The 27,294-nt window shown below is 48.2% G+C and overlaps 2 protein-coding genes across 10 annotated transcripts in view; one reads left to right on the top strand and one right to left on the bottom strand.

Annotated features, from left to right (window-relative positions):
* Nucleotides 1–500: 500 nt before the first annotated feature.
* LOC122379254 (nuclear pore complex protein Nup85-like) lies at nucleotides 501–19,094 on the bottom strand. 8 transcript variants are annotated; one of them, XM_043361272.1, is made up of 13 exons: nucleotides 18,954–19,094; nucleotides 8,924–9,014; nucleotides 8,397–8,520; nucleotides 7,516–7,696; nucleotides 7,147–7,280; nucleotides 6,754–6,875; nucleotides 6,101–6,334; nucleotides 5,783–5,901; nucleotides 5,173–5,563; nucleotides 4,732–4,981; nucleotides 4,394–4,493; nucleotides 3,663–3,778; nucleotides 501–673 (listed from the first exon to the last, which is right to left on the bottom strand). In XM_043361272.1, the coding sequence occupies exons 1-13, from the start codon at nucleotides 18,974–18,976 to the stop codon at nucleotides 573–575; spliced, it is 1,986 nt and encodes a 661-aa protein (XP_043217207.1). In that variant the 5' UTR covers nucleotides 18,977–19,094; the 3' UTR covers nucleotides 501–572. The 8 variants fall into 8 exon arrangements, with proteins under 8 accessions (XP_043217207.1, XP_043217210.1, XP_043217212.1 ...); XM_043361275.1 differs by lacking the exon at nucleotides 18,954–19,094 and adding an exon at nucleotides 9,404–9,465; XM_043361277.1 differs by lacking the exon at nucleotides 18,954–19,094 and adding an exon at nucleotides 9,379–9,412.
* LOC122379259 overlaps nucleotides 12,867–27,294 on the top strand; it is a 31,343-nt gene continuing 16,915 nt past the window's right edge. Inside the window, exons 1-4 of one of the 2 annotated variants that reach the window (XM_043361291.1) lie at nucleotides 12,867–13,057; nucleotides 17,961–18,631; nucleotides 19,032–19,093; nucleotides 25,578–26,110. In XM_043361291.1, the coding sequence (XP_043217226.1) occupies nucleotides 18,003–18,631; nucleotides 19,032–19,093; nucleotides 25,578–25,870 (984 nt within the window). In that variant the 5' untranslated portion in view covers nucleotides 12,867–13,057; nucleotides 17,961–18,002 and the 3' untranslated portion in view covers nucleotides 25,871–26,110. Of the gene's footprint in view, nucleotides 13,058–17,960; nucleotides 18,632–19,031; nucleotides 19,094–25,577; nucleotides 26,111–27,294 lie in introns of those variants that run through there. The other variant, XM_043361290.1, reaches the window with a different exon arrangement.

The raw sequence follows: 27,294 nt of genomic DNA, 5'->3' as shown, positions 1-27,294 counted from the left end.
TGTTCATGCGGCAATAGCGGTGTGCATGTATCTACACCATTACCAGAGTTTTGTCTTTAAACAACGAATGTGGGTTTGAGGGCGGGGCAGATGTTCAGTGTTATTTTGAGGGAGCGATATGGTTAAGCCATGGTTAAGCAATTACTTTCCTACGTTATCGAGTTGGGGAATTTCAGACCATCACTTCGAGTAGTTAGGTCATGACTGGCAGATGGACCGCGTGTCCTTTCCCCGGTTCATCTGTCCTCGGTCGGCACGTTCCACACTGATACACGATACACGGAAATTGATACACAAACCCGGCACAATTCGACGGTATCCTATCGACCCTTGTGTGGCTACACTCCCCTAATCTACTGCAACGCTTCCACCTCTGCAGCTGCAACATTGGACCACTTCCGGGCAATCAGCGTAAAGTGAACCTTACACGGAGGCAACAGCCCACAGCGTGACTGAGTGACTCGAACCGTGTCCGCTCCGCCCGGTAGTAACACGGCCTGTTTTGACAAGACACTATATTTCTTACAAAGTTGGCAATGTGAGGAGGGGGGGGGGGCTGGATGCGGCGGTCCTCAGGAGGCGACAGAGTCTTCGGCGATGCTGGCCCGCCATAGGTTATCGGCCAGCGCCTGACGCAGCAGCCGGACCTCCTCCGAGCTCTCATCCAGGTCACCTGTCGGGAGGAGCCAGCAGATCAGGGGTCGGAGTCTGCAGGTCAGGGGGCGGGGCAGGACCCAGGAGGTCAAGGGGACTTACCAGTTGGAGAGGGTCGGGGAGCCCGAGGGCCAGGGCGGAGCCAGAGGGTCAGGGGAGGAGCAAGCGGGAGCAGTCGGCGGGTCAGGGGGCGGAGCCAGCGGGTAAGGGGCGGAGTCAGCACTCAGCAGGTCAGGGGGCAGGGACGCAGCGCCAGTGACAGTTACCGATCTAAACACACGATGACGAAGTTTTACACCACAACACATCAGTGACCGAATTATGCCCTGGTCGTCTGTGTCCTTTTCCCTATGGCAATCGCTCCCGAAGTGTATGTGTGTGCACTGCGCAGGTATGTGTGTGTGGGGGGGGGGGTGCTACGGGGCAAGCAATTAGAGGCGGACAGGCGTACATAAAATGGCTAATTGATTTGCACTCACGAATGTTCAGCGAAAATGGTAATTAGTCAAGGCGGATGTTTTAAAGAAATGAATGTTCCATTAGTTAGAAAAATATTATTTGGTATGATAAATGGCACACGGTCGGTTGTTAGACCGCATGCAAAACGAACGTTCCCCGAGGGTAATGTCATGATCCCGAAGGCCTGAAAGCGAGCACAGGACCGACGAGGAAAGAAATCACGCGAGTCATTTCCTTTCCTCACAAAGCGCTGAATTCGCTGCTTGCTGTATAGAACTACGTATTATGCAGGAAGGGGGAGGATGGAATGGTATCCATATTTTAGAGCCGCGGTGACTAGTATGACATTCATGAATACGAATTCGTTCATGACAATTCGCAAGCTCGTTGAATGTTTGACTTTCCGGAAACAAGAAACCCACGGAATCTAAAATTCAATCTTTTAAAAGCAAGGTCGGTTCAATCTGTTAATTGGAGGTAGCCTTTACATGGGGGAGGGTTAATATTAATTCATTTCAGCATATGTACCCGCGCCGGAAAATTGATACACCCAAATGACCACCGGGTCATCAATTCCAGATACCATAGCCATGTGACACATGAAAAATGGTACAACAGCACTGATGATGCCACTGCTTTATGGGAAGCTAAAAGAGGACCGGGCGAAACACCGAACAATAAAACAATACCATGCGACAAAGAGCGCAGGACAATTACTACCGCGGGCGCCAGGAATGAGGCTGACATTACAGGGGCCGGCGTGAGCGGCATTAAATCCAATCGGCCGCTCTTGTGACAAATGGCACGCGGCGGCCAGCACGCCGGGCGGCCGGCGCGCCGCTCAAAGCCTGCACCACCATCCGTCTTGTGTCGTGTCTGATGGCCGTGCGGCGCTAATGCCACCGCGGTCGGTCCGCCGGCCGGTCACTGCACCGCTTTACGTCACTATGCCACGCTGCGCGGCCGACCGGACGTTGCCACAACAGAGCACAGTTCGCGATGCTACAGACCGTTCGGCTCCTTACAGCCGGCGCCGCACGTAAGCACCCCATGGACAGCACAGTGTTAATGACATTCCAGCGGTGTAAGTTGAATCCATCACGCGCAAAGAACGCCTTTAGGTCGTGGCCAAACGGGCAGTGGACGTGCCTGACTGGTCCGTCTCGACGCAACCCGGCTGTTCGCGTCACATGTCAGACACCAACTGATGATCACCATGTGTGGTGAGCTCGTGAGCTCGTGCCTTTCGCGTGCACAATGGATGTAAACGCCGTCGATGGCTGAAAATTGCTCAAGCGCCTGCTGTATTTTGAGTTCAGGCGCCTTCCGGATGTCAAACGTTTGTCTTTTATCATCAGAAGAGCGCGGGCAGAGTTGGTCGGTATTTGGTGGGTCCGTGGTGTCACCTTGACTCTTTTACCGTGATCTCCGGATCTTCGGATATCCGCTAAACTATGCTAACTACTAACATGCACCATATGTGTTAACCCACCGCCTTTCTCACATTTTGAAGAGGTGGGCGTTCAGACGAAGGGCCACAGCACGAACAGCACGCTTGAAACGAACTCCACAAACGCGCATTAAAGCTGTTTAACATTAAATGAAATGTCCGCTTAGTTGTTTGCTATGCTGCAAGTTTCGCGAATGCGATAGCTCCATTCCGATAGAGAGCTGTCATATCGTGAAATAAACATGTTTTCACTGGATATGACCCCCATTTCACACAGGCCATCAGACCTGTTGCATTTGTAACAACGCCCTCGAAACGACATTTTCGCAGTATGGTATGTAGTATTATGTTATATAGCATAAGTTGCGTGCTATATTCCGTGCAGTTTCTCCACATTTGGGTACATGCTGTATGCTGTATAACAGCACAGTACTGTAAAATAGGATGGGGATTGGGGGGACTGGTAAACTAATGACTATTAACATTACAGCTCCGTAATGCCTAATGACAACATGAAAGACTACCTACCATTTATTTGAGTTGAATAAAACAAATCAAATAAATGGTAACATTAATTATTATTTCCATTAACCATCTGTGATGGATCTGCCGGGTATCAACCATTAGCGATGATAATAAAGAAAAAAAACTAGCAGCGCGCGCTAAAAATGGCTGAAATGTATAATCAGAAATGTATGAAATGTATAATGAAATGAAATGTATTCGGTAATGCTGCATTGCTGACTAGGCGGGCTCAGCAATATCTATGCTACTTCTGCTTGCAACAACGTGGAAAACAAAAACATTCCCTATTCCATTGAATCGCAGTTTGAACCATTCCTCTCGCCACTACACCAGCGTATTGGCGGTAGCTATTTGATCTATAGCTATTCACGTTTCAGGTGAACGAAAACCAATCGAAAAGCAAATGTTCCTTCTTCTTACATCCTTGCCTTTTCAGTACGTTGATTGGGCAAAAACGTCCTGACCAAATTTAGCCAACTCGGCACCCAGTGCTATTTAAAAGGTCCTCAGCCACTCCCAGGAGGTTCCCGTCCGTCCGTCCGTCCCCCGGCCACCACCGGGCGTTGTCACTCACCGGACCGTCGGAGCTGCTCCACACAGGCCATCAGGTCGTAGGTCTGTGCCGTCGAGAAGGCGGGCGGCTGCAGCTCCAGCAGCGGCAGCGCGTCCGTCAGCAGCGTCCTCCAGAAGCTGGCGGCGGACGGCTGCGTTAGCGGCACGGTCGGGTGACCCTGGGCTGAGGCGAGCCGTGCTACGGCGGTCGGCACAGACCCGACCCCGGGCGGAGGGTCAACCGTCCCCCGCCGGACGGATACCAGCCCGACCCCAGACTGAGGGCCAACTGTCCCGCGCCGGACGGATGCCCACGATTGAGATCCGACCATCGGTAACGGCGAAACGGACACGTAACGGCTCATCTGGTACCAAACGGTTCCGTACACTAAGCTATCAGTGTGACGGTAATTAAAAAAAAGCTGTTAGGGTCAGAAGCAGAATAACAAATGAACAATTCTTATTTCCCGCTGGCATTTTATGACCTCATAAATGAACTTGATCGGATAGAGCATGAGTGAAATTAACTAGAGCACTGAAAATTAAGTGGTGAATTGAATAACTACGTGATATTTACTTCACATTACAATAAAACGAGAACACAACTGAGGACGTACCCTAAAATATAACCTACGTGTCAATCGGCAACATAAGTAACTCAGGTGCCGGTCGGGCGGTGCTCCACAGTCATAATACCGAAAGTCCCTAGTCCCCAGCACTTAGTGAGGGCAGGCTTTACCCCGAGACACTCACTATTTGGGTGCCAGCTGGGAGGTCATCAGGGTGACGAGTAGGGAGGCGGCCTCCTGCAGACTATCCTCCTCGTACAGCCGGTGGAACTCGCGGTACTTCCCTGCAACGAAAAGGGCCGGTTCAATATGTAGCTGCCGTCGCGCACACCAGCACGAAAGCTTCTGTAAAGGAGCCGACCGTGAGCGGTCTATGTTGCTGTGTTCAAAGGCTGGTTGTTTGAATAAATAAACGACTCTAAAGACATCGATAGTGGACCATCCTTTACACAGTCGATGTCTAGACCAGCCTACGAGCTTCTACAGTCGCATCACAACATCGTCTTCCACATCTCCACTCACCGAGAAACATGAGCCGATCACTCTTGAGCATGCTGGAGCCGAGGTTGTCGACGAAGTCTGCGCTGGCGAAGCGGCCGCTGCTGGTGTACTGTTTGACCAGCGTGTCGGCCAGCTGCGAGGCCAGCGCCGAGCAGTCGGAGCGCAGCGCCCAGGCCAGCGCCGTGCCCAGCTGGCCAGCGGCCATCGCGCGGCGGCCCATCACCTGGGCTACCGAGCTGGCCACCGCGCTGAGGCCGCGGCTCTCCGCCATCTGCACCGAGCGGGAGGCAGGTCAGACCCGGTCAGACATCGGCAGCACACGGCAAAACAGGCGTGTTATAAATGAATGTGTGATGACGGGTGCCATGACAATAAACACGGATGGTCAGCATGCATCGTATGAAAGGTAAACAATCCCACCGCCGTCCTGGGTCCGGTCGCGCACCTGACCGTGCGTCGTACCTGAATGATCTTCCTGGCGCGGCGGTCGGTGCGCGGGTCGAGCCGCTCGAGGAGCAGCGCCAGCCGCGCGCGTCCCGGCGCGCCGCACTGGTCCAGGTAGACGGCGCCCAGCTGCCACAGCGAGCGGCTGGCGCACAGCGCGCTGCCGTACTCGACCAGCAGGTGGTGACGCAGCTCGGACAGAAAGCTGGGCCGGCCGGCGCCCGAGATGTCCGGCAGCCGGCACAGCAGGTCGGCCAGGTGGGCCGTCAGCCAGCCGTCCGGCAGCGTGGCCTGCGCCGTCTTCAGCAGCTTGTGGATGTCGCCGTCGAGCGCGGCCTGCAGCATCTGGTCGAGCGCGGAGAGCTGGCTCGGCCCGCCGAACACCTCGATACTGTCCTCGGCCGCGTGCCTGCCGGCAGACGACGACAGTGAGACAGCGGTTAGGAAAAAAAGAGTTTAAGTGCCCTCCATGTTCAGCTTTGAGAGCCGATCGCGAAATGCAACGATCTCTGACGACTTATAGTTTAACAAATCACCACCATCGGTCACCGCTGTAAGGCTTTTCCCCATAGTTAGTTCAGCCGCCTGCCCAGACAAAGGAAACCTCAGAGCGCTGTGCACCGCTCACCTGAGCTCGAAGATGCCGACCCAGGGCCGCGAGTAGAGTGTGTACGACACCATCAGGTGGTACCAGGAGCCCATCTCCTGGTAGAGGTCCTCGAAGGTCACGGCGTCACCGCAGAGGATCTGTCGGCACGACAGACGGCCGGGTCAGTCGGGCTCGCCAGAGACGGATCGTCGGGAAGGAGGAAGGAGGAAAGCCACACCGCCACTGGGATATATGCTTTCTCTCACCGCAACTACGTAAAGCCTCATGACTCCTCGGCACTGTATATTAACATATCCCCGCTCTTATCCCCTCACGGCCGTCATTCCGCCGACACACCTTGACGAGCGTCTGCAGCCGGGGACTGTAGCCGAACTCTCCGGACTCGAGGCGCAGCACGCACTGCGCCTGCCAGTGGCGCCAGCGCAGCTCGAAGTCGGCACCCTCGGCCAGCGGAGGCACCTTGCGCAGCAGCTCGTCGGCGCTGACGAACGGGTCCGTGCCGAACCCGCTGTGCAGTCGGAGCAGCTTCCGGGCGGCCGCCTGCCGTCCCTGCAGCACCATCCCGTACACCTGCCGGCCGGCCGTCAGATCAGACCGGGTCAGCTGAGCTCAGATCAGAACAGATCAGCGGCTAACTGCCGTACCTGCAGCACCATCCCGTACACCTGCCCAACGGCCGTCAGATAAGATCAGCGAGGATCGCAATTAGATCAGCGCAGCAAAGAGCAAATCAGATCTGCAGCTCAGCTCAGCGTAGATAAGCTAAGGTCGGCTCAGCGCAGATCATCTTAGAACAGCTCAGTTCATATCAGATCGCGTTGTTCACATTCATTCCAGATAAACAGTACCTATTTATCCATCGCTTACCACCATCAGTCTATCCACCGTATTTAACAACCATAATTGTCGGGAACTTGACATACACCAGAAATGATACGCAAGCAGTAAACCAGCAGTATTTCAACTGTCTTATTCAACTATTCACTCACCGTATTCCAGTAGTCGGGGTGTTTCTCGGGCATTTCGGCCTCTGTGACGGCCGCGGCCGACTTGTCGAACTGTGTGGCGTGCTGTCGCACCCAGTCGAGCAGCTGGCCCAGCACCACGCCTCCTGCCGATGGTCAGCGCAGTGCCGGTCAGCCGAGCGTGCAACACAGTCCGAACATCACAACCGTGACGAAATGTACGGCTCTTGTTAGGAGCTGCGTCTAGCCAGCTTCCCGCCGGGAGTTCAGTATTTCACACACTACAGTGAGTTCGTCGACCAGCCTAAGAGGTAGTTGTAGCCGGACACCGAGTACCGGGAATCACGCTTAGCGTTACGCCGCGCTTGGACCAGGATTGTTTTACTAATAGCTCGGACGTCCGGCGGACGCACCCACCTCGCTTCTGGTCGACGAGCACGATCTCGGAGAGGTTCCACACCATTTCCATGCTGTTGAGGAGCTGCCGGTGCGTATCGGCGTCCTCCTCGTCTGAGGCAGTCACCGTCTCCATACTGGCGCGGAGACACGACCTGACGGCGGGGGAAGGGAGGGATCAACATCCACGGTCTGATGGCAGCCCCGACACCGCAGTCATGGCAGTGAAATAGCTATACAAATACAACCACTGGCTGACAGCGGCGGCGACAAAACACGACCTAGGCGTATTTATTCAAAATAATACTTAACAGACGTGGCTGCCGCTGGTCGCCTGCCACTGGTAGCAGGAACTGGCCGGGGGTAGACTCACGGCGCACGCCGACTCACCGGTATCGTCTGCTGAGTTTGAGCAGGCTGAGTCGGAGCGCGGCCTCTCCCTGGCCGGCGTCACAGCTCTGCAGGTCGCTGAACACGCCGGCCGACTCGCTGGCCAGCTGACGCCACCAGCCGGGCCACTCGCTCGGCGACCAGAACACCTCGCGGACACCGCCCCCCGCCGGTGCGCCGCCTGAAACGTCCGTCCGTCAGCACACTGCCGCCACCACAGACCACACACCTGCCATCGGCCCGCCGCCCGAAACGGACATCTGCAGTCCGCGGCCGACCGCAGACACCACAGACGGCACACCCAGCGCACAACACAAACCCACCGCCGGCCCGCTCACGAAACTGCCGGGCACTCAGCACACTGCAGACACGCACCCACTGCCGCCCCACAACATTTAAACAGCAATGGCACAGTTCACAACAAAAAAGAAGAGAAAGTCCAAAAATCACCCACACTTAAAGTTGAAATAAACTTTAAAGTTCAGGAAATCACTTGTGAAAACCCATTCAAAAGGATAAGCTCTCTCTCTCTCTCTCACACACACAAAAATCATGTGTGCAAAAATGAGTGTGACTGATGCTAGTGAGAGCTTCTATGTTTGAACAGACACATCACATTTCCTGATATCTGAAATAGTCTGTGCCTAGGCCAAGATCCTCAGTCATCACTATTGGAGCAGCCATAATTGCATATAAAATACATATCTGTCATACCACTTGGCATCACTGGAGCAACCATTTAAGGTGGGATGCTAGAATGGGCTACCTTAAATGACATTCTATATGTAACAGGCTTCCAACATGAGTGAAAATAGGAAAATTTGGATTATATGTATTTTACAAGCCTGATTAATGCAGTAAGTTTTCCCTCCTGACATTACCTGGCTGTCCAGAGTCAGTGTCCTTAGCTCCAAAGTCAACAGCATGCAGAACAACGTTGTTCTGACAGCCATGACTGAAATTGATGTTTAGACGCTGGTGGGTAGGCATCGGCAGGCTGACCATCTGAAAACAATAGTGGTGAATGCATGTCATACCTACATGGTGAAATAATTTTATCTTAAAAGTTTGTACAATTTTTTAAACAAAATGTTTTAGTCTGCATCTAAAACAGTTGTGATGGAATTGGCTGTTAGTTCATGGTTCCTTCTGGTGGGTGCAGGGTTGAACCCTGAAATTGAAATGTGATTAAAAAATTGTATGCAACTGCTAATAGTACTCTGTCAGGCATCAACTAAGTGCTCAGATACAGGGAGAGGTCCTCATTCCTTGCTCTTTGAAAAATGCAAGGGGGTTTATAGTAATAAGTTAAATTTGTCAAATGTTCTTAAGGGTCCATCACCTTTTGCAACAGTATGTTTCAACAAATCATAAGCCCTCATTTTTAAAGCAATCACAATGGACTTACAACATCACATCGAGTTGTGTCATCTTCCATACTAAATTGTACTGGAACTACTTGGGTATTCCTTGCTATTATTAAGTTCTTTGTTGCTGTCCTGTAAAAATTGGGTGAAAATGACATGCCATCAGATCTAATGCCTAAGAATTGAACAAATAGATAGTTAGGTTGAGGGACACATAAGTGGATAACTCACAACCCGCACAACTCAGTACATTGGGAGTCCCAGCAACACCATATTTATTTGATTATAACAAAAAGCTTAAATTATTATGACATTTCACATTGCCTGTGCCTGTTCTGCGCACGTCTGGCGCAGCTAACAGCTTGAGCTACCAGCCATCTTCTAGCATTTCCAAACGAGTTTACCCCACAATCTAAGGAGAAATTAATGCAAGCTAGCAGAATATCTATGATTCACGCAGAAAATCTCCTTATTTACACACTGAAACCAAAAGCACGATTCGGGTCAACTCATTCGCGTACGTTTCATTCAGTGTTGTGTATTTCGCGGCCCGCCGTGTTCGAAACGCAAGATCGTAGCAACTGCGCCATTTATGGCATATAATCAAGTCTTAATTCACAAGCTCAAGTGCTGCTCCACAGGAACCGAAGGTTAGATCACCAGTCGCTAGATGACAGGACCAGTCAACGCCTGTAAGCACACTGTACCGCAATACACCACATAAGTAGATACCTGATGGGCATTGCCTGATGATATGCACGGTATATAGCGAACTTATGCGGGTGCGTGCAAACGGCAGCGGGCAACCGTTGAGACAGTCTTGGTCGAAACCAGATTTGGACAATTTCAGCCAGTATCCACTTTGATCTGGTTTTATTTCATTGTTCAAACTGACTGGCTTGCACTTATAACTTACCAGTAAAACGCCTTTTAGGCGAAGAACGAGCGAGCGAGATAGTGAGCCCTGCACGTGCGGAAGGGCGAGAGGGTACTTCCAACGGGCTTGCGCAAAGCACCCTTCTAACCGGTCGCTAGCGGTGTACCAAATTTGAACGCAATCGGCCCAGCCGTTCCTGAGATCTGCAAGCGGCATTCTGGCTCTGCACGTGCGCACGTGCGAACAGGGTCCAAACTGACTTTTGCACGGCACCCTATTAACTGGTCCCCAACCGTGTACCAAATTTGAGCGCAATCGGCCCAGCCGTTCTCGAGATCTGGAAGCGCCCCCTGCACGTGCGCACGTGCAGTAGCACCTTAACCGCAACACATGGGAATGCATTGCCTGGTGGGTGCCTACCTGTATGCCAAGTTTCACTTTTCAGCGAAATCGCCCCAGTAATTACCGAGATATTAAAATGGGAACAAAGTTGACACCTCTTATTGTTGTATTTTGCACGTGCACTGGGGGTGACCCACATGCATCGAGAGTATCCTATTTTTGGTAGAAGAGATGCTGCTACCCTACAAAAATTACCGCAAGTCACTCGCCCAAGCGGCTGCTGAGATATGAGCCTCCCAAAATCACTACTTTTTTAAAACAGTTTGAACACCCTTGACTTTTCACGTGGCACGTGCCACGACGGTCACTGAGATGTATCAAAAGTAGTCAATTACGGGGTAGAAGGGATGGGGCTACCCAGCAAAAAAGACCGCAGGCCAATCGGTCCATCGGTTGCTGAGATATAAGCCTCTCAAAAGCGTTACAGGCCGGGCCGGGCCGGGCCGCTCATACTGAGATTTTTCCGTTATATTGAAAAGACTCACTTCGCTCGCTGCGCTCGCTCGCTCGTAATAACTCCCGTCCCCTCGCCGTTCGGCCCCTGACCGAGCTAGAGCTCCGCTGAAAAAATAATAAACACACATGTGACTTTGAGAAGTAGTTTTGTTTGGTGCCTACTGCCGATGCAACATGTTGGCTGCGGCTTCAAACCTTCGCATTTATAGCGGGAGAGGGTCGGCTGAGCCCCTGTTTTTTGCAAATAACTTGCGAAAAAGTGGCCGATCCCGAGAAAATTTTAGTACCCCTGAGATCATCACTTTTACACATACGCTGATAAGGACATGACTCTGAGCCAGTTTACCTTTGACATGTTTAACTCAGTTTCTAGAGACTCGGGCCAAAATTGGGAATCGACGTAGCTCGATCAGGGGCGGTGAGGGGTCCAGCAGACCCCTCCCCCAGTATGTATGTACTAGTTATATACGTCAGTGGCTGGCAAAGCGCTAACAGGGAGAGTGTTCAATGATACTAATCTGTCACATTTTATGCCTACCCTGCACTATCTGTCGTTTCTATGCTGGGGACCAACCTAATCCTAAAGCACGTGACTTCCCCAGTTGTGGAATAACCCGCGCCCTGATGGGGTCTGCCGAGCAACGCGGTCTGATGGGGGGGGGGGCATTTTGGTCCCCCCTAAGATCTCGAGAACCACGCAACATAGCGACAAGCGGCAAACGGCGTTGGATAGCCCCAACGGGGAACTACCTTATGACCCAATTTTATTTATCTCGGTCAAACCGATGACGTCACAGGTCAGGTCAAAGGTCGAATTTTCACCGTTTACGGCATTTCAAGAAATGCGTTGTAAAATCGAGTAAAACGCATTTCGTTGAAAATCATCGATGGGGAAATGCTCGTCAAACACATATTTAGCTATTTGAGGTCACTGATACCAGGTCAGGTCACAGAGGTCAGGTCACTGAGGGTCACAATTGAAAATATCATGTGATGCATGTTTTATGGTCCATTTTATATGCCAAATGCGATTATGTGGGACAGGCAGCCCTTGGGGTTAGTTAAGACTATGTTTTGGTGAAGGTCAGGTCAAGGTCAGGTCAAGGTTAGGTCAAATTAGGTCAAATTTCAAAGTTGATATGTTTGCATAAAATGGGTATCGATTCGATGCAGCTCGTCACGGGGAGTTCAATGAAGGTCTCCGTTTTGCGCTACGTGGTCTAGAATTGCTAAAAATTGAGTTCAAAAATTTGACGTCATCAATTTTTAACAGTTTTTTTCGCTATAACCTGGCCAAAAAAGAGGTATCGATCTAGGTATGTATATCAAAGAGCGCAGGGACTATCACATATATTCCGCTTTTTTCGAAATTCGGTAAAAAATTGGAAAATTTTTGAGTTTTTCTAAAAAAATCATTTTTTTTTATTTTTGGGGGTCAAAACCCTAAAATTTTGAAAATCCGAGATAGCAGTTTTGTAGCGCCGTCTTTTCTCTACACAACCACATAAAGAACTGTAAACTTGCTTGTTACCTATAGAATTGGTGAGCGTTTCAAGATGTCCTGTTTTTTGCTCATTTTTACTCGAACATGACCTCAGTTTGACTTCAATAACTCCTGACCCGAGGCGACCTGTGACTTGACATTTTGGGTGAAGGTGTCAAATTGATGCCCGGTAAAGTACCCGAAATTTGGCGGCGCTGCGCGCTGCCGTTTTCTCGCTATTTAAGAAAACCACAGGGGGGCCAAAATGCCCCCCATCAGGGCGCGGGCTAACGGCCGATTCACCCAGACCAGGATTAGTCAAGCTGCTTCTGAGGTCGGTGGTGAAATTAGCCCAACATCTGTCCCTAATCTATCAATAAAATGCTCAAATGCCCCTAAAGTGCTATAAATGGCCTAATCAACTTTCATCTAAAAACCATGCAACATCCCTCTATACGTATTTCTACTTGAAATTAGTGAAAGCAACATACACAGTTTGATCCGAAACAAAGCACCAACGACTTTTTTCAGAGTTTTGCCAATCTCGAGCACCATAAATTGGCGTTTACAAACCATATCAGACAGCTCATTATCATAGCTTTCAGCTTTATTTCTACCATGCATGACACGAAGGTATAAAAGTCACGCAATGTAGTTCGTCATTACTATGCTTTCATACTAAATACCAATGTGAATGACAGTAGCACGTATACTATGCGCTAACCGCTAATGACATTTTTGTTTTATTTCTGTCGCGATGGTATAGCGTCGCTATGTGCCGGCACTACAGGCGGTCTCCAGGACGGCGCGGCGCGGCGGTGGGGGAGGAGGATGGCCGCTGGTCGGCGTAGGACCGCCCGCCCGGACTTGTGTGTCCGAGGTGGGCCGGAGCGCAGCGCCGGCTGCTGCCTCCTAACTGCCTGCTCGGGACGCCCGCCTCCACCCCAGGCGAGGAAGGTAACGTCCAACGACTGATAACTCCAAACAGCGCGATCTAAATTCATTATTATGTCATTCTGTAAAAAACTGAACACATATCAATTTATTGTGTATTTAATAGCCCCCTTTAATTCCGCCGTGTTGGGAAGGGAGGTGTTTGTTGCGCCCCCTCAGATGTTTTTTTTTTCTGAATATATCGCGTGACAAATTAAACCCTCGCCCGAATTGGTGTTTTCTAAGTCGCTAACGAATGTTGGGGGAGGGGGGGGGGGGGGGGGCGGGGGAGGGGTTTTCAACGTAACTCAGGTCAATGACCCAAAAGTCGGGAACATAAGGGCCTGCTAGAACTTTGTAAATTGTGGTTGTTATGGGGCCTTTGAGGTCCTGATTACGAATTTCATGTTAGCTTTGATCAAAGATGCATGATGTGTAGTAGAATCCGCCTATTAAATCCACTTGGTAACACGAAGTTCTGGATTCATTAAGCGCTGGCGTTATTACCTAACCGACGAAGTCATTGTCATTAAAGAAATGTGTATCGCAGCTGTACAGTTGACCACATAATGATGTTCCACATTGAACAATCAGTTGTCTCAGATGATAGGCTGTTCTTATCACGCAGACTGAGTAACACAGTTGAATGCTGTGACCCTGCCCTCACCAAAGACACTATTAACTCGCGCCCCACTGGGGTCTGTGTATGACGCGCCCTACTGGGGAGGGGGGGGGGGCTATTCTTAGCCCCCACCCCCTCCTAACTCCGAAACTACTGGGCCTATCGTCAAAATTCAAACGGCGTCTGATGGCCCCGGATAAACTGTCGAGCAAAACCTAATTTCATTGACACCGATGAGGTCACAGATCAGGTCAAAGTAAACATTATCGATGTTTGGCTTGTTCACATTTCAGGCTCTGGCTGCCGTCTTACAAGTCAGATGAGGCTCATTTTTGGTTTACACACTCGTGAACAGGTGCTTTAGATACCATGAGGGTCCAAACTTGTACTTTGATTTTCAGGTCAGGGTCAGGTCATTACAGGTCTCGGAAAGCTTATATCATGCATCGGTCACGTAACACATTTTTTATGGTCCATTTAGGCCATAGATTTCGAATGCGATGTCGTTGATGTCAATCGAGGTCATTTTGAGTTGAATTTAGCTTAGGTGAGGCCACTTTCAGGTCAAAAAAGGTCAAATTAAAAAGTTAAAATTTTTCAACAAAACAGTTACCTATCGGATGCAGTTTGAGCTAGGAAACACGATGGTGCTTCTTATATTGTTGAATGATGTTGAATGATGTTGAATACGTGCTAAAAAATTGATTTGAATTATTAATAATTGTGAAATGTTTGCTATGATGCGAATAACTTGGCCATTTTCAAAAATACCTATCTGGCTACAACTTGCTAGAGTAATTCATAACCATGTGTTCTATCACATATATTCCGTTTTTTTTTTTCGAAAAGTCAAAAACATTTTGAAAGAAAGGTACAAATATAAATTTTGAATTTTATTATATATAATTTTCGAACTTTTCTAAATTTTGAAAGTCCGAGATTGCAGTTTGATAGCGATGTCTTTTTTAAAGGGACTATCCCACCTTCTAAAATGTTGTTAAAACCAGTTAAATTGTGCCCGACTTTATAGATTGGATGACCAGGAACACGGTTCTGGCATTTATTTTTCATTAAACATCTTAGGCTTCCCATATTCCAAACACAAACTTTCAAATATGTGACGTCACAGCCCAAAATTACCTCCTTCCCCAGGCCACATTACTGTCATAAAGCTGATTCTTTTTACTCTGTAGGCACCACAACAAAGTTCAGACCAAGTTTTAAGCGATTTTTCAACGAACAAACCCATTTAAATCAGAATGACTAAGCGAGGTGACGTCACACTAACGGTCGCTCCATGTTGAAGATAGGGCCTTGTACAAGGCCCATTTTCAAATGAAGGGAACGAATTTCTTCAACACCAAGAGGCCGCGGGGGTTGCAACCTAGATAGATAGTGGTTTCTGAACCTCGCCGCAAACTTGGCTATCTCAACTCAAACCCCATGTTAAAGGTGGGATAGTCCCTTTAAGTCTTCTCGTGCAAAAAAAAGGATCTAGCTCAAACACTGAGCTCATGGGAGCAATTGCCGTGGTTCAATGTTTTGCGTCGAAATCGGCCGAAGATGACGTCACTCCGACGTCATTTCCGGCCGACCTATAGTAGCTACGATGAAGTTCTTTATGTGGTTGTGTAGAGAAGAGACGGCGCTACAAAACTACTTTCTCGGATTTTCGAAATTTTGGGATTTTAACCCACAAAAATAAAAAATGTTTTTTTTAGAAAACTCAAAAAATTTCCATTTTTTTCGAATTTCGAAAAACCGGAGTATATGTGATAGTCCCTGCGCTCTTCGATATACATACATACCAAATTTTAGATCGATACCTCTTTTTTTGGCCAAGTTATAGCGAAAAAACTGTTAAAAAATTGATGACGTCAAATTTTTGAACTCAATTTTTAGCAATTCTAGACCACTTAGCGCAAAACGGAGACCACCATTGAACTCCCCGTGACAAGCTGCATCGAATCAATACCCATTTTATGCAAAATATCAACTTTGAAATTTGACCTAATTTGACCTGACCTTGACCTGACCTTTACCAAAACATAATCTCAACTGACCCCAAGGGCTGCCTATCCCACATAATCGCATTTGGCATATAAAATGGACCATAAAACATGCATCACATGATATTTTTAATTTGTGACCCTCAGTGACCTGAACTCTGTGACCTGACCTGGTATCAGTGACCTCAAGTAGCAAATATGTGTTTGACGAACATTTCCCCATCGATGATTTTCAATGAAATGCATTTTACTCGATTTTACAACGTATTTCTTGAAATGCCTGTAAAGGGTGAAAATTCGACCTTTGACCTGACCTGCGACGTCATCGGTTTGACCGACGTCAATGAAATTGGGTCACAAGGTAGTCCCCCGTTGGGGCTATCCAGCACCGTTTGCCGCTTGTCGCTATGTTGCGTGGTTCTCGAGCTCTTAGGGGGGGGGGGCAAAATGCCCCCCCATGCGACTGCGTTGCTCGGCAGACCCCATCAGGGCGCGGGTTAAATAGTTCGAGGCATTCAGTTGCCTAAGCGACACCAGTTACCAATGTTTTAGGAACTTAGGAAGCTCCATAAGACGTAATGAAAGCGGAGTGAGGTGAGGCTGGAGGATGACAAAGGTGTCCATTTGTGGCTTGTACAATGCTACGTGCAAGATAGCCGGTTCCTGTTTTCATTGCTATAGTTATTGTCATTCCTCTTTCCTTTTTTATCACTTACGCGTTTTTTTTTTCGTGTGAACTTTTCATCCACATTCCAAGCATGTTTTATGTGAGATGATGAGATTTTTCACCTATTTGTAGACGGTCATAGACATTTTGTAGCGATTCACGAAAGCGGCTAATGAGAAGCTAAATGAGAGACGTAGGAAAACCCGTAACCATTCCACTTAATTATATTGATTATGTGAAGTAAAAACCTTATTACAAGGCATATCGTTATATTCTTCATGTAAAATCAAACGTTTCGTCTCTGAACAAAGACATCATCAGTGAAGTTACACACAACAGTACATATCATGAGAAATTAATTGCATCATTTTATGTGAATAATTTTACTTGAACATATTATTAGAAATTAATTGCATGATTTTATGTGCGATACTGTGTTGCTCTTGGTTTGTCGCCTGATTGCTTAATATCTCATAATATGTACTGTTGTGTGTAACTTCACTGATGATGTCTTTGTTCAGAGACGAAACGTTTGATTTTACATGAAGAATATAACGATATGCCTTGTAATAAGGTTTTTACTGCTCCTGAAGCCAACAAAAGTCAGACTTTTTGGCGCAATTAAACGAGACCATGATTATGTAATTCACATTCGATATTACTCAAGCATTTCCTACACTCGTACATCCTTTTTATTAATCCGCGCCCCGTTTGGGTCTGCCAAGCAACGCGCCCCTTTTTGCCCCCTAAACACATATTTTGCTATTTGAGGTCATTTATACCAGGTCAGGTCACAGAGGTCAGGTCACTGAGGGTCACAATATGAAACATAGACCTATGTAGAGGTCTATGTATGAAAGTATTATGTGATGCATGTTTTATGGTCCATTTTACATTACAAATGCGATTATGTGGGTCAGACAGCCTTTGGGGCCAGTTTAGGTTATGATCTGGTGAAGTTCAGGTCAACGTGAGGTCAAATTAGGTCAAAATTCAAACTTGATATTTTTGCATAAAATGGGTATCGATTCGATGCAGCTCGTTACGGGGAGTCTAATGGCGGTCTTTGTTTTGCGCTACGTGGTCTAGATTTGCTAAAGATTTATCAAAAATTTTGATGTCATCAATTTTGAACATTTTTTTCGCTATAAATTGGCCAAAAAAGGAGATATCGATCTAAAAGTTGCGATGTAGATAGAAGCGCGCAGGGAGTATCAAATATATTCCGTTATTCGAAATTCTAAAAAAAATGGGATTTGTTAATAAAAAAGACATTTTTTATTTTAGGGATAACAATAACGAAATTCTGAAAATTCTAGATTGCAGTGTAGTGTCGTTTTTTTCTACACGACCACATACAGAACTTCGAAATTGCTTGTTAAAGCTGTAGGTTTTGCGAGCGTTTCAAAGTTTCATGTTTTTTGCTCATTTTTGTTCGAACATGACCTCAGTTTAACCTCAATAACTTCTGACCTAAGGTGACCTAGGACTTGAAATTTTGTGTGAAGGTGTCAAATTGATGTCCGGGAAGGTACTTAGAATTTGGCGGTTTTCTTGCTGTTCAGGAAAGCCACATGTTCTCCTTCCAACGGGGCGAGGGTTAACCTACCTTTCTGCTTGGCATTACAGGTCCCGGTACAGCACATTAGTGGGGCACCCTGACTGGTCACCATGCTGCTGCTTCTATTCCTGCTCAAAGCACTCAAATTTGGCATAGCTTGTCAGAAGATTCCGCTGTACTACGGCACGCTGGACCCAGCTCTAGCGCTTCCCGGAGGACCGATAACGGGCGTCATCTCATCGTGTCAATGCTGCGCCTTCTGCAATAACAATGAGCTGTGCAAGAGCTTCAGCTTCCGTGGCAGCACCGGCGAGTGCACGCTGTACAGCAAGGTGGGCAGCTACCCGACGTTCCTCCGACAGGACTGGGGTGCGGAGGATACGGAGTTCTACATCATGCCGCGTACCTCCACGACTGAAGAATTTTGCCGTCAAGATGAAGACTGCGTGAACGGAGAACCTTGTTTGGGGAGAGTTTGCACCACCAACCGAACGATAACCTGTCTCTCGATCAAGGAGCTGAACCCCACCATCAACACACACACGTTCTGGGGCGCGGTCGACGGCACTGAGATCCGACTGTCCTGCTTGATGGACGTCCAGGGCGGCGGCTGGACGCAGCTGGTCGATGCTGTGTTCAACTTCTTCTGGCAGCCAGCAGACGTCCTCAGTTTGAACAGTACCACCGTGGACGGGGACGTCCCGAGAATGAGAATGGGACAGCCATATTCTGCGCTATGGTAAGCGAGAAAAGCCTCGATAAACGCGCTTAACTGTTTGATGCTTTGCAATTTGCAGTGCATAGAATCGCACTAACTATATACACATATACTAATTACAGTTCAAAGGTATTTTACCGATATACTGCAGATGACATGTATGTACGTTGTTGGTGCGGGCCTTCTTCAAATAATGTTCCATGTCTAAAAATATGCATCAGGATGTCAGCTTGTTTCGGAGCATCGCAAGTACAAACACCTACATCAGCAAAATATACCTACTTGCACAGATAACAGTAGTACTTGCCATGAAACTCTGTCACATTCGTTATGTTTCACTTACCAACTCAACACCAATATGTCCATTGCAAGCAAGCCACGTTGTCTTATATAAACCAATGTTTTCTTGCTCTGCCCGCAGGGCCGCCGAGCTAATCCGCGACTCCAGGCCGGGAGACTACAAGGTCATCGTCAGAAGCCAAGGTTAGCTCATACAGCATTTTCAGCTGCTCATAAGAGTGTTATGATTTTCATGGGGTGTCTTGGAGAGATTCTGTAAGAGTGTTGGAAATGTTAGATCATGATATTAAACATGCTGCTCACTGAAGTGTAGGTGATTCTATTTATTGTTGATAACTAAAAAACAAATACAATGTCAGCTTGTTGCAGCCATTCATGGCAAAAAGCAGAAAGTGAAGATACCGAAAGAACTGTCCACGCCTCACCGCACAGCGTCCTCTCCTCTCGCCCCCGCGCGGCGACTGACTGTCTGTGAGGCGCCGCGGTCGGCCCGCCTCCCCTGTTTGTCACTCTAGGGTGTCATCACTGCCGGCGACCCGGCCGTGTGTACTTTACCGCCCCGTTCTCCTCTCCCGTCCCCTCCCCGCCCCAGCCCTCATCCACCCACGATGGCCGCTGCGCCGGTCTCCCGTCCGTTTCCCGCTGGCCAGAGCCTCAGTTATCTTTTCGCGATAGGTAACTAACCGTTCTAAGCATAACTCAGATTTGTTTTTCAATAGAAAAACACAATTCTAAAGAATAGTGTTTTAACTATTGACAACAAACCTTCGGTTAACCCGCGCCCCACTGGGGTCTGCGTATAACACGCCCTACTGGGGGGGGGGGGGGGGGGCTATTCATAGCCCCCCTCCTAACTCCGAAACTACTGGGCCGATCGTCAAAATTCAAACGGCGTCTGATAGCCCCGGAAAAACTGTCGAGCGAAACCTAATTTCATTGACCTCGAGGTCACCGATGACGTCACAGGTCAGGTTAAAGTAAAAATTATTAGCATTTTGCTTGTTCACGTTTTAGGCTCTGGCCGCCGTCTTACAAGTCAGATCAGGCTCATTTTTGGATCACACACTCGTGAACAGATGCTCTAGATACCCCGAGGGTACCAAACTTGTACTTTGATTTTCAGGTCAAGGTCAGGTCATCACAGGTCACGAAAATATTATATCATGCGTCGGTCACGTGACACATGTTTTATGGTCCATTTAGGCCAGAGATTTCGAATGTGATGTCGTCTGTGTCATTCGAGGTCATTTTGAGTCGAATTTAGCTTAGGTCAGGTCACTTTCAGGTCAAAAAGGTCAAATTTTAAAGTTAAAATTTTTCGACAAAAAAGGTGTCTATTGGATGCAGTTTGAGCTCAGGAACACGATGGTGCTATTTATATTGGCGTACGATGTCAAATACGTGCTGAAAAATTGATTTGAAAAATTAATAATTGTGAATTTTTTGCAATAATGCGTAAAACTTGGCAATTTTTGAAGATATTTAGCTAAAACTTGCTAGAGTTAGTCATAATAATGCGTTCTATCACATATATTCCGGTTTTTTCGAAAAGTCAAAGACTTTTTGAAAAAATGTAAAAATATAAATTTTGGATTTTATTATATCAAATTTTCGAAATTTTCAAAATTTCGAAAATCCGAGATAGCAGTTTGATAGCGCAGTCTAATCTGAGTCCTCTCATGCAAAGAAATTGGATCTAGCTTAAAAAGTGAGCTCTTGGGAGCGATTGCCGTGGTTCAATGTTTTGCGTCGAAATCGGCCGAACATGACGTCACTCTGACGTAATTTCCGGCCGACCTATGGTAGCTACGATGTTAAAATTTGGACACAAGGTGTCAAATTGATGCAGCCGAAGGTACTGAAAGTTTGGCGTCGATACGTCAAGCGGTTTGGAAGTTATTGCAGAAAAACGGGAGGAGGGGCTATAAATAGCCCCCCAGTGGGGCGCGGATTAAACTAATAACGGAGTAATAATGCGGCATAGGGGAGGATGGGGCAGGCTTGTATCTCAAAATTGGCGACATATTTCTGCACTTTCTCAACGCTGGCATGTGGGGCGTTCCACGACAAATCGACAAATAAAAAATTAAATTTGCACCCTCATATTTTATTTTTCGTTGAAAACTGGTGTAAGGGGTTGTGATGGGCGGGGAAGCCAGCTGTGGCAAGGATTTTTTTCTTCGAACAACGGTTTCCGAGATATAGCCTCGGGCAATTCCAGCAGGTCGCGCTGCAGCCCTATGTTTGGCGGCCTATAACTCAGAAACTATTGGTTTTCTACGATAAAAACTTTATATGGTTCAACTCACAATCAGCCAACAAACATTTTGGCTATCTCGGATTTTCAATTTTTGAAAATTTTGATCACGTGACCTTTTGACCTATTTTTCGAAGAGTGACCTTGATATTTTCCCCACTGAAAGTTGCAATTTTGTCTGATGACGATTAAAGCCTTATCAATTGTCATTCATATGCGAAAATAAAAAAGTGGATATTGCACTGCGTTGACTTCAGGTCAGGTCATTTTTATGACCTGTCCATTATTACGAGCGGGAGCGACAGCGAGATCTCGAGAATAAAGCAAGATAGCGACAAGCGGTAAACGGTGCAGGGTACAAATGGATAAGGTCTATAATTTTTACTAAGGTCATTTTCAAGTCAGGTCAAAGATGACGTCACAGGAGCAAAAAGGAAGTCAAAATTGCGGCACTACATATATGAAGTTTTTCTCGAATAACTTTCAAGGTATCCCAGCTAGGAACAAACTAATAGCACCATCGTGATCCTCTCGTCGATCCGCATCGAAAAATATGTATGTTGACCTCGAAAGGTCGAAAGGTCAAAAGTTGACCTTGGGTCACAAGACCTGCAGAGGCACGAGTCCGAGCCTTGGAGCACCTTGCCTCTTACGATGGTTTTATTCCTGTATTCACAGACGGCTCTAAAACACCCGAGGGAGCGGGCTGTTCTACCTTATCATACATCAATTCTACACATGTTGTGAAAATTTCAGACCAAGGTCATTCAAGGTCAGGTCACCAGGTCACTTGAAGTGACCTCACCTCATAAAAAGTTTCAATGTCTGTCATAGCTACACCGAGTGACCGATCGCTTTGAAACTTTCAGCGATTGCTAAGAGCAATAGCATGTACAAAATGTATATCTCAGAATTTTGATATCGATGACCTAAGGTCAGGTCAATTTTGCGACCTCCCATTATAAGTCAATGGGAGAAAATTGAAATGCGCCTCTTTTGGACGAAAGACATTATAAACATTCCCAAACACCGAATTACAAGTGGTTTAGACACACTGAACATGAAAATGGTGTCCGTGACCCTTGTTTGTGCCCTGAGGTCATCTTAGGTCACGAATGGTATCTAACAGTTTTTCGCAAATAACTTTTGATAGAGGCATGCTAGAGCGATTAAAACGCCTTATATGTGTTCAGCTCGACGATACGGATCGACTGATATGCAACATCACCCTTTCCGGTCAGGTCATGACCTTGACCTGAGGTCAAATTTTCAAGTTGACCTTTCAAGGTCAAGTTATAGTTCATTCGATGCGTCTTGACGAGAGGAACACGATGCCGGTAAAAGTAAGCTCGTACAAGGCTTGGGTCAAAAGTTATTGCAGAAAAACGGTTTCCGAAAAAATCGGCTATTTTTGCAGTTTTTGCCCCCTGCAGGCAAAACCGTTGACGTTAGATCATATCTGAGAGGATTACTCAGAAAGGACGTTAATAGGGCTATCGAATGCACTTTTCCGCGGCGCTGTAGCTCTAATGGTTCCCGAGTTATGCGTTAGCTTCTTGGAAATTTTCGACATTCGACCTGGAAATCGGCGAAATTTGGCCTTCAATGACCTCTGGTGACCTGACCTTTGACCTGACCAAAAAATTGACCGAAGTGATTTCGTCATTATTTTTTACGCTCTTTCGAACGCCGCCTTCCGCGTATCGCTACGTGGCCCAGGAGCCGAGTTACAAGGGGGGGTGTTCAAACACCCCCCCCCCCCCCAGCAGGGCGTGGAAATCCAGGACCCCCAGCCGGGCGCGGGTTAATCCAGCCGACCCGATCGTTCAAGACATTTTAACTCGGCTTCAGTCAGTGGAACAATCGGGTAAATCTGTTCAGTTCTGCTGGATTCCCAGTCACGTTGGCGTTCATGGCAATGAGCTGGCAGACGCGGCTGCAAGGCGTGCTGCTGCAGCACCCTGCACTCGTCGGTTGCCATTGCCGGCGCGTGATTTTTACCCTGCTGTACGATCTTTTATTCTAACGGAGTGGCAGGCAGAGTGGCGCCTGCGTGGAGGCAGGAAGCTCCGAGAGGTGAAGCCGACTCTGGAGCATTGGAGGTCTTGCTCGCAAGACAACAGGTCAAACGAAGTGATTTTATGCAGGCTCCGCATCGGTCATACGTATGCGACGCATGGCCACCTTCTCCGCGGAGATGAGCAGCCCGTTTGTGGCGGGTGCGCCGTGCCTCTCACCGTCGCCCACGTGCTTTTATCTTGTCGACGCTTGGAACCGGACCAGACTCGTTACCTGGGCCGCATCGCTCCGGATATCACCGTCCGCCACTTGCTGGGTGACGAGTCACCCTGGGTTTTATCTGGCAACATCTTTTCCTTTATCCGTTCAATCAAATTCCAAGTAATCTACTCGATCTGATACCAAACCAAGTAGTCCATACGTCTATTCTAATCTAGTCCTTACGCCTAGTCAGCTGTCTTTTACGATACGCTTGGAGTATTTTACCCTTCTTTGCTCTTTTTAACCAGCTTTTGGGCTTTTTTAAGCCTTTTATTACGTCGGTTTTCTTGTGACACACTTGCTTTACTTGTATATAGTTATGGGCGCAAAATGACCTTGTAGTCGGCGCGCCCTTAAGCCCCAATAAACAACAAAAAATGATTTTATTTTTTTGTCTATAAAGTCGTTAGGCGGTTTTACGAAAATAGTTGAAATTGCTCTTGGAAACACGAAACACCCCCAAGAATGGCGCCGCAATGTCGGAATTCATTTGCAGCTCAAATACTACATGCTATACAGTTTTCTAAATGGAAGTAAAAGTTACCATTTTCTAGTGAAATTCACGTTTCATCGATTTTGAAGAAAATTACGAGGGGGAGAGTTTTGAAAATTTTCCACGGTTTAGTTCCACCAATGACAAATGAATAGAGGCTAAAATTATTTCATTCACTTTTGTCAGATAGGTATCGTACAGGTGGGGCGGCCAAATTATACTGCCGGCCAAATTACCCCGTCCCCATCCTCCCCTACTCATGTTTATAGATCGACTAGATTATTCATCCCAGTAAACATGCCGACGTCGGCCCGACGTCGGCCGACGTCGGGGTGACGTCGGCAACTCGGCATCGACATGCCGACGTCGGCCCGACGTCGGTCCAACCTCGGCACGACGTCGGCTGGATGTCGGATATGCCCGCATGTTCCGATGTCCAGCCGAGGTCCAGCCGACGTCGGGCCGACGTCGGACCGAGATCAATTGCTGAGGTCCAGCCGACGTCGGGCCGACGTCGGGGCGACGTCGGACCGACATCGGCCGCTGTTTTGACCGTTAAAATAATATAAAATACATGTTTCATGTTTCATAAAGAGCTTCTGTATTCAAAATATCCTCAGGAAACTCAAATCTTCCTCCACGCCGCAACCCCCTGATCCGGACTGGACGGGAAACTTTATCCCATTTGGGATTGCCCGTAAGCCGAGCTCGCCCGTAGCCGGGTGCGGTGAGTGCTTGGGGGCTGCTCGGCCTATCCTTTGGTCAGGCTCAGCCCCGGCAACTCACCAGGGCCGGGCCCAGTTCATAAAGAATAGAAAGGCCAGTCGGCAAGTGTCACTTTGCCAAAGTGCCACTTATCAAAGGGACACTTTGGGAAACGTTGATGCAGGTGTGTAAGAGTGGCTATATGAATCCATTGTGGGGTCGCCCTTTCCAATAAGTGTCACGTAACAGCAATGGGACCAGGGACTCTATATGAACTGGACCCAGGGTGCTCGCCAAGAAGACCAATGTCTCCATCCTATGATACTTCCGGCTCTGAAATGGTCTTGTCAGACCGAAAGGGCATGACCCAAAAAAACAAACCAACATGGTTAGCTGGCTGCGTGGTGTAGTGGTTAGCGCACTAGCCTCGCGTTCGAGTGACACGGGGTTCGAATCCCATCGCCGGCTGATGCTTTTGGCGTGTTGTCCCAGTAAACATGCCGACGTCGGCGACTGGGGGGCTCGAATCCCGCCGCCGGTTGATATTTTTGGCGCGTTGTCCCAATAAACATGCCGACGTCGGCCCCGTCGGTCCAACGACAAACGATCTCGTCAACCTCGGCAAACGATCTCGGCCCGACGTCGGCTCGACGTCGGCTGGACTTTGGCTGGACGTCGGAACATGCGGGCATATCCGACGTCCAGCCGATGTCGGGCCGAGGTTGAACCGACGTTGGGCCGACGTCGGGCCGAGCCTCGGCCCGACGTCGGGCCGACGTCGGCATGTTTACTGGGATTGTAGTCAAAAGAGCTATTATTATTTATCTAGAGATATACCAGTGTTCATTAGTAAGATATTCTACGAAAAGCTCGAAGCCATTTAACTTAATCCAGTGAAGCTCATCAGTTAATGCTGTTTGATGTTCCTGCAGCTCCGGAGAGGGGCGTGCTGTTCTCGGCGCCGCGAGCCCAGAGTCTGCTCGGAACCACGCCCGTCAGTGTGCCCTACGCGGCCGAGCCGGCCGGCAGCGGCTTCTCGTTCGCCGCCGGGACCGTGGTGTTCCCCTACATGCTGAACCAGCACGGCGTCGTCTACCACATGAACGGCGACAAGAGCAGCGACATCGGCGGCATCATGCGCAGCGCCGAGGTGGCCGGAGACCGGTGGGCCGTGGACGCCGTGCGGCCGCACGCCATTCAGCTCTGGATCAAGGAGGGACAGTGAAGCATCCGACCGCCAGTCACTCAGCTTGGCAATCGAGTATCTTTGATGAGAAGATACCTGCTGCTTTAATATGCTACATGAGTGTGTAGTAGGTAGTCGCGCCAGCTCGGCGGATATGCAGCCTTTCATGGCAAATCAATTGTTGATCATCCATGACAGATTGGATAATGTTATGACAGTGGATTGGATATCAACATATAATCGATTGTCTTGTGATGTCAATATATGCAATATCTTGTGTTCCTTTATGTGGACACACGACGCGGGAGACCAAGGCCGCTTGAACACTTATTAAGTATATAGCGACGTCAGAATATGGCGAGGTCCGAATAACGAACAGCTCGCTGACTGGACACCGGGCAGCGCCGTAGGAATTAGGCTGTCTTCTACATATATTGCGCCGCTTTCTGCTTTCGCTCTCAACAGCCTATACGCTTCGGGTCTCGTGGTTGACGTCAATAATTTTCAGCGCCTGTTTTCACTCTGTAGCACATATCAACAACAATCACGAGCTTGTTGACCCTTGTCGCTTTTAATAAATGTACCATGGTGTAAGGACGGGGCTGTCTTTCGCTGCTTCCGGCTATATCATCTTGGGCGAAATGCCGCTCTCGCGTTCCACGGAGGACAGGATCTGCCGGTGTCAGTTGCCCCCTGCAGTACCTATCCCTGCACAATGTCTTAAAACGCTTAAGGTTATAAAAAATAGCTTAAAGCTATAGCTAGCATAGGTAGGCATGTTAGCCGCACCGTACCTCCTAAGTGTATCTTATTTAGCTTACGAATAAACTGCTTACGAATTGCGATATACGATAAACAATATGATAACTGTTTTAGACTAATGATTTAACGACGGCCATTAGAGCATTTACCTTCCATTCTTCATTAAAACCCATATTCAGACAGTCAGAAGAGGAGAGAATGCGCCCTTTCCTTATCCGGAACGTAACTGTTTGTCCTGCATGGTGTAGAATCACGCCTTTTGCGCAATGTGCGATAAGCGTGATCAATGCGATCAATGCGATCAATGCTCACACCAATGCGAACTGGATACCATTTTGTACATGCCTTTCAGTCGTGGTTACCTATTGTATGCATTATCTATTGGTGGTACGGGGTACATTGCTTTCATTGATTCAGCATTTGTCATTGAATGGCTTACGTAAATGGCGCTAATGACCATTCTTTTTTTTTACTGGAAGTGGGAGAAACCCAGACGATATACCTATCTACCCACTCCACTATCGATCCAGGGCGGCTGGTGATCGCTGCCACTGCGTCCTTACGGTAGGACAGCGTCTTAGCTTGGCAAGTACTCGTTATATGTAATGCGTGGACAGCCTGGCCAGTCCAAAAAGTCGGACCAGCTTCCATCGACTGGCCTCAAGCACACTCCAGTCTCCTGTGCAGGCCACTGAATTTAG

Source organism: Amphibalanus amphitrite, unplaced genomic scaffold (assembly GCF_019059575.1).
Source record: "Amphibalanus amphitrite isolate SeventyFive unplaced genomic scaffold, NRLGWU_Aamphi_draft 000074F_arrow, whole genome shotgun sequence".
In the NCBI taxonomy this organism is placed as follows: Eukaryota; Metazoa; Arthropoda; class Thecostraca; order Balanomorpha; family Balanidae; genus Amphibalanus; species Amphibalanus amphitrite.
Note: the sequence above shows the minus strand (reverse complement) of the source record. Positions and strands in the feature narration are given on the sequence as shown.

Coding starts and splice junctions, on each gene's coding strand:
- LOC122379254 (XM_043361272.1), bottom strand. CDS start 18,976: ATGGACATATTGGTGTTGAGTTG. Junction 8,521..8,923: donor ACACAACTCGATGTGATGTT/GTAAGTCCATTG, acceptor TATTGTTTTCAG/ATGGTCAGCCTGCCGATGCC. Junction 4,982..5,172: donor GCGCCAGGAAGATCATTCAG/GTACGACGCACG, acceptor CGCTCGGTGCAG/ATGGCGGAGAGCCGCGGCCT.